We start from the raw sequence: 12,474 nt of genomic DNA, 5'->3' as shown, positions 1-12,474 counted from the left end.
TACCCAGGGAGGGCCCCCCCGCACTGTGCCGCTGCTAGTGACCCTGTGGAGCGTCCCATGACGCCCGAGTCACTCCAGGAGGTTCGCTGCCAGCAGCCCTGACGGCAGGCAACGCCCCAGCCCCGCCAGCCCCTTCACCCCAGAAAGGCCCCTTTTGGGGTCACCCTCACGGGCCCCGCAAAGCTGCAGTCCGTGTGTCTGTGCAAGGCCACGCACGCGAGCCCTGACCCGAGGGGGCCCACCGCCGGGCGAGGGCAGCGAGAACCCGCCTCGTCGGCGCTCACCCGTGCGGCCGTGGGGACACTCGCAGTAGAAGGAGGCCACGCGGTCATGGCAGGTGGCACCGTGGAAGCAGGAGGCACTGGCGCAGTCATCGATATTCTCGCTGCAGTCCTCGCCTGTCCAGCCGTTGACACACACGCAGTTGTAGCCGCCGTGGGCATTGTGGCAGGTCCCGCCGTTCTGGCAGGCGTTCGGCATGAGCTGGCACTCGTCCACATCCTCGGTGCAGTGCTGACCTGCGGGGGCCGGGACCGTCGGGCCAGGCGGCGCCTCCAGACCCTCCCCCTCGGGGCGCAGGGCCCCCTCCACCAGGAAGCCTTCCCTCATGACTCCTCCACCTGCCGCCAGCCTGAATCACTCCTTCCCCTGCACCCCTGGCGCCAGAGGGGGCTCTCATCTGGCTGCTGTGCGGGCACAGGTGCACTGGGGTCCACGCTCATCTGTGGGCGGGGCCGGCGTCCTACCGGCCAGCGTCCCCGTGTCCTGCCCAGCAGCTGGGCTCAAACTGGGGACCTGATTCTGGCTCAGGGCTGTCCGGGGCCAGGCTGCAAATGGCCCGCACAGACCAGCTGCTGCCACATCCGTGCTGGCTGCTGGGGCGGAGGCCTGGGAGCCCGGCGGCGGGGCAGCCCCTGGTCACTCCGGAATCCCTGCCGGCCTGGACCAGGTTCTCGGCCCCCCTCTGGCCCGCCACGTGCGTGTGCTCCAGCAGTGGTGGTGCCCACCCAGGCCTCCCCGTGCATGCACCTGTCCACTCCGGGGGGCAGCGGCAGTTGTAAGTGTTCACGCCGTCCACGCAGGCGCCTCCGTTCTTGCAGTTGTTTCCTGGACAGTCGTCAATGTTTGCCTCGCAGTTCTGGCCGGTGAAGCCTGTGTGGCAGGGGGGAGCCGGGGGCCCGGTCAAGCCTCCCCACGGGGCTGGGCAGCGCGCGTCCCGGCCCTCACCTTCCCTGCCACGCTCAACCTGGCCTCTGGCACCTTCCTGGCTGCACCCACGACACCCTACTCTGGACAGAGAGCTGTCCCTCCATGGCCTACCCTGTGCTGCCCGCTGCCTCACAACCCTCGGGGGTCCACGCCCCACCCTTCCCACTCCTGTGACCGGGACAGGCGACACACTCCTCTCTAAGGAATCATTCTGTAAAGAGCCGGCTGAACAGACAGGGACTCGGGATTACAGGGTTCTAGAGGTTCTGCTGTAAAAGACGTTCTGTGTAGTGGCTCCAGCAACTGGGCGCCGTCTGCTGGCTCGCCCCACGCTGGGGGTTCTCTGCAACACCCCCGTGTGTGGCCACAGACACCCCGCCTTGCAGGGGCTGCACTGGGCCCGGGGGCGCCCCAAGCAGGGCCCACATCCTCCCCCAGCCTGGGCCCGCCTCTGCAGCGCCAGCTCCGTGGCCAGCCAGTTAGCTATTAATCCATTCAACTCCCGCTGGTTCAATAATCAACCCAGAAAGGGGCGTCTGGTCGTAGCCCAACCTGCAGCCAGTTATTGATTAGTGCTCCTCCCGGGGTGCCTTTGGACTCCCTCCTGCCCCTCCCTCTGAGGCCCCCGCACGGGAGCCCGGAGCCCTCACTCCAGACCCCCTTGTATGCGGTGGGCCGGAAGCGCTGCTTCTCCCTGGCCTTGGAGGGTGAGTTCTAAAGCGGGCTGGGTCTCACCTCACCCCCCCCAGGTGGGGCCACACCTGCCCCAGGTGTGCAGCATCCGCTGGCTGGCCCCCCACTCCGCCCACCTCCACAGCCCCGCTTGACCCACGTGGCTAGACACAAGGTCCCAGGCCTGGGGTCCCACAACCACCAAGAAGGCATTTGAACCCAGAACCGGGAGGCACGCCTGGCCCAGCCCCCTGTGGACAGCTGAGCAGCCCAGCCGGGTGGCCAGCAGCGCCGCGGCAGGCAGGCGGCGAGGGGAGCGCCACTGACACGCAGGAAGTGCATGCGCCCGGCGTCTGCACGCAGAGGCGGCCGCTGCAGTGACAAGGCCCGGGGCTCATGGACGGTGGGCGGGCAGAGCACTTCCTCTTTGCAGGGGCCGAGCTGGGCTGCGGCAGCATGGGGGCTGGGGCGACCCTCGGCTCACCCCTGGGTCCGCCAGACCCTGGGCTCCCCTCCAGCACCCAAACCTCATCCCGCCCCCCTCCTGAAACACCCTTCCCTTCCTCGTTCCTGCCTAACCGCCTAACCACCAGTGCGCAGACGACAGACGAGAGCTCTTCAAACCTCTTTGTCGTTACCAGTATTTTTAGATCACCGGCAGCAAAACTGACTCAGATGAAAACTACAGTGGCAAGTGTGGGACACACAACAGGGACAGTGGAGCTGCTGGGGGGTGGGGGGCTGTGCCCGCCACTGTCGCCCCACTGGTGGGAGACCAGCGGGGCCAGGAGGAAGGGCCACCGCTGGGGCAAGTGACGCATAAGCCCCAGCCCCACCTCGGGGACACAGGGGAAGCCCGGGGGCCGCACGAGGGAGGGTGCTCCCTGCTGCCGTGGAGAGTTCTATAACGTGCACGTGGTCCCAGGGAGCTCAAGATTCGGGGGTTCCTGAGTGGCCTGGAGAAGGCTGGCGGCAGGGGAGGAGCATCGGGGGTCATGGGCCCAGCCGTCTGGTCACAGCGGACCCGTCCGCGGGCAGAAGTGGGTGGGCAGGTGCCTAATGGGTGGCCCCCATTCCAGCCCCGCCCCTACACCACACCCAAGGCTGCCTTCCAATCGCCCACGCCCAGTGGACGTCCAACCCCAGGCCCAGCCGGCCCCGCTCCAGCCCTGTGCTCCCTCCGCCCTGGGCACCCCCCGCCCTCCCACCAGGCAGGGGGAGCACGGCCACCCCCAGCAGGGGGCAGCGGGCGGTACCTGGCAGGCAGGCGCATTCGTGGGCGGTGTCCCCCGTGGGGCGGCAGGTGCCCCCGTTCTGGCAGGGGGAGGGGCTGCAGGGCACGTAGGGCAGCTCGCAGTGGGGGCCGGTGTGGGTGGCGCGGCAGGCGCAGCGGTAGGAACCGACCTCATTGTGGCAGGTGCCACCGTGGTGGCAGAGCCCGGGGTTCTGGCTGCACTCGTTGACGTCCTGCCTGCAGGTGGGGCCGTGGAAGCCGGGTGGGCAGCCGCAGATGTACGAGGCCTCGAAGGGCAGGCACTGGCCCCCGTTGGCACAGGGGTTGGAGGCGCAGGGGTCCGCCTGCTGGCATGTCTTCCCTGGCGGGGGAGGGGCGAAGGGGGTCAGCCGGCCTCCCTGCTCCCCGAGCCAGGCCGTCCCAAGAGCCGGGGGCGGCCTCCAGGCACCACGGAGGTGCCCGCCGGGGATGGGCCCCACGGCGTCGGCTCCTGACACCTCAGGACCCCGACAGCTTAGGGGCTGAGTGACCGTCGCAGGATGCACGGCGGCAGGCGCCCCTCCAGAGCCCGTGTTCTTAAACTCTGGTGCCCGCAGTGACGTCACGGCTCCTGAAGGGGGGGCCTGCACTCCTGGCAGGAGGGAGGTGGGAGTGTCCGCTTTGCTCACAGAGGCGGGCAGGGGTGGGGCCCTCCAGGGCTGGAGAGGGGCGTGGGGACCCTCCGGGGGGGGGGGGGCTCTGCGCCACTTCTGGATCACAGACCCCAACGGCCGAGCAGAGCCCTCCCCAGCCACACAGACGGGCCGGCAACTGCTGTGCGGGCAGCTGGGGGAGGGCCGGGGCCTGCCCACCCCTCGCGAGCGCCACAGCCGCGTCTCCCGCCGGCGTCCTCACCTGACCAGCCCGGGGGGCAGAGGCACTTGTACTCGGTGAGAGTCAGCAAGTCGCAGGTGCCGCCGTTGAGGCAGGGGCTGGCGAGGCAGGCATGGTCGCGGGGCGTCAGGCACAGCGGCCCCGAGAGGCCCAGGCGGCAGCGGCAGGCGTAGTCCACAAGGCCGTCGCGCTCCACCGTGTGGCACGTCCCGCCGTTCTTGCAGGGGGCGCTGAGGCAGGGGTTGGGCGCCTGGCATCGCTGGCCCGCAAAGGCTCCGCTGCAGCTGCGGCAGACACACCGGGGCGGTGAGTGCCCGCTCCCCAGCCAGCCGCCCGCCACCAGCCCCGGCGTCGGTGGGGCCCCACCCCGGGCAGCGGGCACAGCCGGGTGAGGCCCCGCGAGGAGAGAGGGGAAGTTCTGGGACCAGAGGGAGCGGGGGTTGCCCAATATCACTAGTGTGCCAAAGGCCACTGAACTGTACGCTTTTAAGTGGTTAATTTTATATTAAGTGAATTTCACCTCCATAAAGAAAAGTGATTATGTTAATTGGAGAAACTAGAGACCAGAGTGTCCGGTGGGCGCCGGCGTAGGTTTCAGAACTCACGGGGGCACGTGTCTGCACCCTGGCAAGCCACCGAGAAGGGGACCACACGGGCAGACACGGCCATTCTCTGCCGAGGGGAGCAGCGCTCGGTAAAATCTTTAGTTTCGGGGGGCTGTCTGCTTTCTCTCCTCTTTAGCTTTTCGGTAATGAACGTGCATTATTTGGTTAATAAAAGAGTTCACAGCTTTTTTTCTTTCAACATCAATAGGATAGCAAACGTGGAAACGACTGCCAACACGACGTGGCCTGGCTTCCCGTTTTCTTCGCGACGTGGAGTTCTTTGTCAGGGGTCTGATGCGTTGGGGGCCGTGCTGGTCAGCACCCATCCCCACCCACACATAGCACCCAGACACGGCTTTTCCATTGTGCGGGGGTCAAGGCTTCGCGACAGAGGTCCACGCAACGCCAGCCAGGAGCAGAGGCACCCGCTGCCCGGCTGGAGAAGCCGGGGTCCAGGAGGACCACCGCTCTGGCAGGCCGGCACGCTCCCCGGGTACTCACTGCCCAGGCTGTGACTGGGGCAGGGGAGGCAGGCTGCCGCCCTCCTGGTGCCAGGCCTGGGGCCACGCGTTCCCTGCAGGGAAGGGCTCAGCGCCTGCCATCCCCACCCCAGGGCCCCCCTTGGCCCCCTGTCGCCTCGGCTTCTGGGGGCTGGGCCATAAACTGCCCTGCGAAGTCACCTCGCGGCCTTGCACTCGAGGAAAAATCTCAGGAAAGGCTCTGGGACCAGCCAGGCATCACTCTTCCCAGCGGCAACGCCCCCAGCCTGCAGCAGCCTGAGAAGGCGGCCCCAACGCTGGGCCCACAGCTCTGGGCACCTGTGGGCGGAGCCTCCTCCCGCCTGGCGGGGCAGCAGGGGGTGCTGCCAGGAGCCTGGGCTCCCCTGGATGAAGAGAGGGCCCTCCTGAGCCCGGACCATCCCACCTTCCAGAGCCCACCAGAACCCCTGCCCCCGACAAATGCCAGCCCCCCCCCTCCCCACCTGCCTGCCCCGGGGGCTAAAAGCAAAGTCGCACAGGGAAGAAGGGGAGGGGCGGCCCCTGGAGAGGCCCTTCCCCAGGGCTGGCGGTGGCGGTTTCGGGCGGCCGGGGTCTGTGCGTTTCTCAGCAGCTGGGCTGCTCCCCTGTCCCCTTGGCCTGGGAGGCATCTGTCTCCCTGAAGCCTTTTATCTGTGGCTGTGGCTTGGGTAGGGCCGGCGGGGAGGACGCGCAATGGCCACTCCGGCCCACCATCTGCTGCCAGAAGCCGAAAGCCCCAAACCAACTGGCTTAAAGAAAACCAGCTGCCCTCTGGGAGGGGTCCGGGGGAGGTAACTCAGGCCCGAGCCAGCCCGCTCAGGGAGCGGGGGGTGGCTGGCTCCTCGCGAGGGGCACAGACCCCAGCACGCGGCCCCCGTGCCGCTGGCGCCCTGGCACCTTGGCTCCTGCAAGGCCACACCCCAGAGCCTGGGGAAGGCGGTGTGACCCCCACTGTGCGTGGATCCAGTTACAGCCCGCCTGGTTCCGGCCCGAGTGGCACTGGGAACCCAGAGCCCCGGGGGTGGGAGGGGGGAGACCCAGGAGGCAGCACCTCCGCCACCTCTCAATGCCCTCCATTGTCAGGCGGGAGCTGGCCACGGCTCCCACTTGGAGAAAAGGCTCTTTTTTCTTCCCCAGCTACTGACGGAGCAGGCAGGCGGTGGGTGCTGCACTGAGGGTGCCTGGTCATCGAAGCGGGATGGGAGCCAGTCCTGTCCACGCCTCCCTCTCGCCTCTGGGCCCTGCCCCCATCCCGCCAGCTCCAAGGGGAGGGAAGCCCACCCGCACGGGCGAGATGAGGCGGGCCCGCCCCACGGCTTTCAGGGGAATCCACACGAGGCTGCCCAGCACCGTCCTTCTCGTAGGCGAGGCCTCCATCATTGGTCCCGGGGGTGGGGGCGGGCACCCCGGGGCCTGCCACCGCTGGAGCCGTGTTCCCAAGTGGACCAGAAGGGCGCACTCGGAGGCACAACCCCACACCCTCCAGCCATGGGGCAGTGTGCTCCCGAACCAGCCCCCCTCCGTCCCAGCCTGAGTGGGGAGCCTAACGTGGAGGACTGTGGGAGAATCCGCCTGGACCGGGGGCATCCCGGCCAGTAAGGCTGTATCATGCTGGGCCGGCAAGAGGGAAAACGCACCCAGTAAATCAGGCGTCGGCAGCGCGGACAAAGGGCAGCTGGGGAGCAGGTGCGCCTGTGGCTGGGTACGCGGGCAGCAGCTGCTGTCGGCCGGGCGCGGCGGCCGCCAACCCAGTGGGCGGGGCAGGAGCCAGGGAGGCCCCTCTGTGGGGGAAGGCGGCAGCTGAGGGGCCCATTGTCCTCCCCACTCCCGCCCAGGCCTGGTGGACGCTGCCGTGAAGGCATGCTGCCCATCCGGGCCGGCTCCGGGGCTGGGCCCAGGCCTGGCCACCGTCCACCAGCACCCCAGCCAGGGGATGGGCAGGGCCAGAGGGAGGGGCAGCCTCCGGGGGTAGGACTGCCGAGGCAGGTGCTTCGTGGGGTGTGAGGTACGACCAGGGTCTGGCCAGGAGCCTCAGCTGGGAGGGAGGAAGCCCTGAGCCAGGCGGGCAGGGTCTGGGCCTGGGGGGTGGTGGGGGGTGGCAGAGCAGCTTTCAGCCAGTCCCGGAGGCCGCTCCCCAGCGCCCTCCCCCCCCCAGTCCTGTCCCTGCTCTGGCCAGCCTCCAGCCATGCCCCCTCTGTCCCCTGGACCTGTCTGCACCTCTCTCCTATCCTGGCTGCAGTGCTGGGCTTCCTGGGGAGGCCCCCACGGCACCGACCCGTCCCTAAGAAGGCGGAAGGCCCGTGAGGCTGCTCAGGCAGGGGCAAGGCCACCAGCACCAGCGAGCAAGGCCCTCTCGGCCATTCTGTCCCCGACACCTGTCCTGGCAGGTCAGTGTAAGTGCCCGGCGGGGACAGGTGCCCGGGCTTGGAGAGGGAGGTCACACCCAACACCTGCCGTGCGATTCCAGGCCAGGGGCCGTCGGGGGCCGTGTGGAGAACCCGAGACGGGGGGGGGGGGGGGGGGCGGGGCACGAGCCTCCTGCAGACGGGATAGGACCCACCCCCGGCAGCCGGGGCCCACGATGGCTCCCCGTTCCTTGCTCCCCTCCGGAAGGAGGTCACCCCAGCACCTGCCCCTCCGCTGGCCTTCTCTCCCACCCACACACAACCTGGCCATCTGGCCGGGGTGACCTGTCCTGGCCCCACCTGGCCAGCGGCAGGTGAGTGACAGGTGGGGCTGAAGGCCCCAGGAGAGGGGCTGCAGAGGGGCCGGCTCCCCCCACAGCGGCTCTGCCCGCACCCACCCCCACCCCCACCCCCGGAGGAGCGCCAAATGGCCGCGGTCCCGCCGGCCTGGAGCTCTGTGTCCACTGTGCTGCTCGGCCCTCCCTGCCACACCCCACCAGCCAGCCCGCTCCACAGAAATGCAACCCCGGAAAGAAACATCCCGACGCAGATGTTGCCTCGACCTTTCACCCTTTCACCCGGGACTAATTCTAAATTGTGCTGTTTTCCTTTCTAAGTTAAGCAGGCCATCTGCTGCCCCCAGGGGACAGATGACAGCTCCCTCCTCCCCTCAGTTCCAAGGGGGAGGGACTCAGTACTGAGGAGGGATTTACTCAGTTCTGCCCTCAAGGAGTTTACGGTCCAGTGGGGCAGAGCCAGGGGTGAGCACGGGCCCTGCACCCTGGCCGGGACGGGAGGTGGGGGGGGGGCAGGGGATCAGTGATGTGCCGCTGCCCTCCTTCCTTCTGCAGGAGGGACAGAGGTGCCCCAGGGAGGGCCATCCTGGGGGCTCCCCCAATGGGTGGGTGAGACACAGTTCGGTCAAAGGGACTTTGGGGGCCGAGAGGGGCCTCCTTCCGCTCTGCCAGCCCCGGCTCTGCGGTGTGCCCCGCCTGCCCGGGCCTCGGCTTCCTGTGAGTGCGGGCAGGGGGTCGAGGGGACTGCGTGGGCTCACAGAAGGCCCCACGCAGAGGCAACCTGGCCATGTGGGCAGAGGAGACTCTCGCTCTAGCCAGCACTAATGGATTTGATCTGCACGCAATTCACCGATGTGTCTCTGGGAACATGTTCGCTGCACCAAGGGAGGTGCGCCTGTTTAAGGAAAGCCGTGAGGGACACAAGGGCTCCCCAGGCACAGAGGGCCCCCCCCACCCCACGCTGCCTGGGGGCCGGGGTGTGCAGGACGAGCTTGTAACCCCTGCCGGAGGCCACATCTGCAGGGCGCGGAGCCTGCACCCCAAAGGTGGGCAGGGGCCGTGCCACCCAACACAGAAAGGGACAGCTCCGCAGGTCCCTGGGCCCTGGCCCCCCAGGCAGGCAGCCTGCATCCCGAGCCCCAGGGGGAAGGAGCCCCCGGCTGATTGCAGCCATCCTGTTCTCACCTGGCTCCACCTGGCTCTGGAGTAGCAGGGAAGGCAGACTCCCCGTGCCTGCCCCTGGGACAGCCCCTCCACCAGCGTCCGTTCCAGCCCATCTTCCCGCCACCTCCGAAGTCCAAAGTTTCCTCTGGCCGCAGAGGGCAGCGTGGTTACTCACAAGCAACAAAGGTGTGTGTGGGGGTGTTACCCTTCCCAAACACCCGCCCCCAAGCTGGGGGCCACCAAGCCGCCTGCTCCCAGGGAGGCTGAGTCAGGACCTGGGGTCCCGTCCCCAAGTTGTGGGTCCCACAGCCGAAGGCCCCTCCCACCCCATAGCCTGGCCCAGCTCTGCCTGCAGGGGGTTCCGGCCGAGAAGCCCTTTCCCCACACCAGCACAGCCTCCTCTCACAGGCTTTCTGCCCAGGAGCCTCCAACCCAGTGTCACCAGGGCCCCTGATGACGGGGGCCAGGGAGCATGGGTGGCTCATCTTGGTACCCGCACTCCTCCCCAGAGGTGGTCCGTGGCACTGAACAAAGGGCACTAAGGCCCTCCACCAGGCAGGCAGGCCCGCCCACCCCTGGGCAGCTTGGCCGGGAGGTTCTGAGACCCCTGTCCCAGCCCAGGCGACTGGGGCCACCTGCAGACTGAACAGGGAGACTGAGGCCAGGAGAGAGCAGGACAGGGGGGCTCCAGACTCTGGGTCCCCAACTCCTCCCCTAGAGGGGGCGGGGCCAAGGAGCCCAACTGTGTTCCTGGCCAAGGTGTGGGGGGGCGGTCCTGGGCTCCTTTGGGCAGAGGCCAGTCCAAGGCCCCCCATATCCCAGTTGAGGGGTCACACCTTCCAGGAGGCACCAGCTGCTAATGGATGACGTGCTCACGGCAGGTGTGGGTGCGTGCTCGGTGACACCTGCTGGCCACCCCCACTGCGCCCACCCGGGGTCCTGGGGTCCTTCCTCACTGGGAAGAGCCAGGACAGCTCAGCTCCGGGGAACAGAGCCCCCCGGGGAGACACGAGAGCCAGGGTGCGAGGGCGCCCAGTGACTCCGACGGCCCCTTGCCCTCAGCTCCCCAAAGCCCCCAGGACGAAGAGCCACAGCAGGCAACGTCCCCAGGTTTCTCTCAAGCCTGCAGGGTCCTCTGTCCAGATACCGGTCTGAGGGGCAGGCTGGGTCCCAGCTGTGACTCTGCTGTGCCCGAGGGCCACCTGGAAGATGGCCCTCTGCACTCCCCTCATCTCTGCCCCCTTCTGCATCAGGGCACGGCTCAGGTGGGGTGTGCCGGGTCCCTGGAAGATGGCCCTCTGCACTGCCCTCATCTCTGCCCCCTTCTGCATCAGGGCACGGCTCAGGTGGGGTGTGCCGGGTCCCTGGAAGATGGCCCTCTGCACTCCCCTCATCTCTGCCCCCTTCTGCATCAGGGCACGCGTCAGGTGGGGTGTGCCGGGTGCCTGGAAGATGGCCCTCTGCACTCCCCTCATCTCTGCCCCCTCCTGCATCAGGGCACGGGTCAGGTGGGGTGTGCCGGGTCAGCCCGGAGCGTGGTCGGCCCTCCATGCGTCTGGAGGCTACAGTGTGGGACTGCTGCCCCCTTGCCCGACCTGCCGCCCCACTGCCCCAGGAAGTGACTGCAGGGGGGCCCACCAGAGCTGGCAGAGCTGTGGTCTCCCTCCAGCCTGTGCAGCCGCTGGGCTGGGGCAGCTCAGAGCTGCGTGGGGCGGTGGCGGGGCGGGGGGTGGGGGGGTCCCTGCCCTGGCTCCCAGGGCGTCGGGAAGGAGGAGAAGGGCAGTCAGGGCTGCAGAGGGATGGGGGACCCTGGAAAGGGACCAGCCAGGTCTGGTGCAGACAGACCCCAACCCCGAACAACAGTGGTCCCCAGCCCGGAGTGGCAGCAGCAGCCGAGGAGGAGACCTGGCCCCGGGGTAGGGCGGGGTGTGGAGCGCACTGGGCCCCCGCAGCTGCTCCCAGCACTCTCCGCTCTTTGTCTAGAATCTTTCTCCCAAGTTGCATCTCTGGATGGTTTAAAATATGCTGGAAATAGGAAGTGCTGGAGCACGGGGAAACCCTTTGTGTGTGGGACGGAAGCCACCTTTCCCACTGCAGGGAAAACAATGCCCGCCCGTGGCTCAGGGCCCCCCGCGGCGCTCAGAGCTGCCCCACCCTTGACGTGGGAAGTGGCTTGCCCGTCTGAAGGGACGGAAGGGCCGGTGCAGAGGTCTAGCGGCTTCCCGGAGATGGCCCAGCTGCAGCGGGCAGAGGCAACCCAGACCCACCCATGGGGCAGGGACGGCCGCTGCTTGGCCAGCCCCCCCCACCCCAGACACTGTAAAAGGCACAGCCAACGGGGCCAGGGTGTCCCGGGAACGGGCTGTCCCGAGAGAGCCCCGGGGGCTGCTGGGCGTGTGAGAAAAGCTTGCTGCCCCCCACGCCCACACTCTGCTGGGGGAATTTACCAACCACCCCCAAAAGATGGAGCCTGAAGCCGGAGAAAGGCTGGAATGGGCGTCCTTCCCTGGGCTCACCCCAACGGCCCCGAGACCCACGTGGACGAGCCTGCCGCCCCTACTGCCAGGGATCCCCACAGCTGCCGGGGGCCTCCGCTCCCAAGCAGGACGGAGCCAGACCTGCGTCCCCAGACGCTCGGATGCAATGAAGGGGTGGACGCGCGCGCAGCCTGGCGCCACGGGGAGGGCTTAATCCAAAACGCGATGAATTAAGTCAGCAACTGCAGACCGAGCTCCGCACCAAAGCCAGAAACCATTCTGCAACTTCCCGCCTCTGCTCTCAGGAGCAGATGCCGTCCCAGAGGTTCGGGAAGAGGGAAGGGTGGCCCGGCGGCGCTCCTGTCCTCTCCCACTGACCAGGGCAGACGCGGGGGGCAGCCCCGCTTGTGTCCAGCGTCTGGTCGAGAATGCAGGGGGAGGACACCAAGGACCCCCTGACATGGGTCCCAGAATGAAGACACTGTGGACAGCACCCCCCGCACTCCCCGGACCTACTTGGACTCTGCCAGCTGTATCTCATCTTACTTTTGAAACAGCCCTGCAAGGACACACCGGGCCCATTTTACAGATGAGCAAAGCAGGGCTCAGCCAGGTTATGCCCACGGCACCACCTGGATTTGAATTCAGCTCTTAACCTCTCCTGCCCCCAAGGGTGGCCCGACGCCGGCCACCAGGGCGCAGTCAGAGCACAGCCGCCCCCCTAGAGGCAGCTAAAGGGCCAGAAGGAGCTCCCTGGGCAGGGAAGGAATGTGTGGGTCCCCTGCGCCCCAGCTGTCCCCCGCCCCCTGCCCCCAGCAGCCTGGATTTCTTGCCTGACCGCCTGCTCTCCCCAGACCGGGAGGGCCGGAGCAGACAATGCATTCTTACAACCCCACAAGATCAGCTGAAACTCAAAACCCCAGATTGGGGGGGGATGTCTGGGTGAGAAGCCTGGGAATTGGGGAGCTCCCAGCCGGTGGGTGGGACCGCTCTGGGCCCCAGCTCCCCGCACCCCTTCCAG

At 67.8% G+C, this 12,474-nt stretch overlaps 1 protein-coding gene across 1 annotated transcript in view; it reads right to left on the bottom strand.

Annotated features, from left to right (window-relative positions):
* The window catches only part of NOTCH1 (notch receptor 1), a 45,384-nt gene that overhangs the window by 21,011 nt on the left and 11,899 nt on the right, over window positions 1–12,474 (bottom strand). The window contains exons 3-6 of the mRNA XM_060013759.1: window positions 4,010–4,272; window positions 3,138–3,476; window positions 1,030–1,152; window positions 285–518 (exon numbers count right to left, since the gene is read on the bottom strand). Of these exons, the coding sequence (XP_059869742.1) occupies window positions 285–518; window positions 1,030–1,152; window positions 3,138–3,476; window positions 4,010–4,272 (959 nt within the window). The remainder of the gene's footprint in view (window positions 1–284; window positions 519–1,029; window positions 1,153–3,137; window positions 3,477–4,009; window positions 4,273–12,474) is intronic.

Source organism: Delphinus delphis, chromosome 6 (genome assembly GCF_949987515.2).
Source record: "Delphinus delphis chromosome 6, mDelDel1.2, whole genome shotgun sequence".
Classification (NCBI taxonomy): Eukaryota; Metazoa; Chordata; class Mammalia; order Artiodactyla; family Delphinidae; genus Delphinus; species Delphinus delphis.
This window is presented reverse-complemented; position numbering and strand designations above follow the sequence as displayed.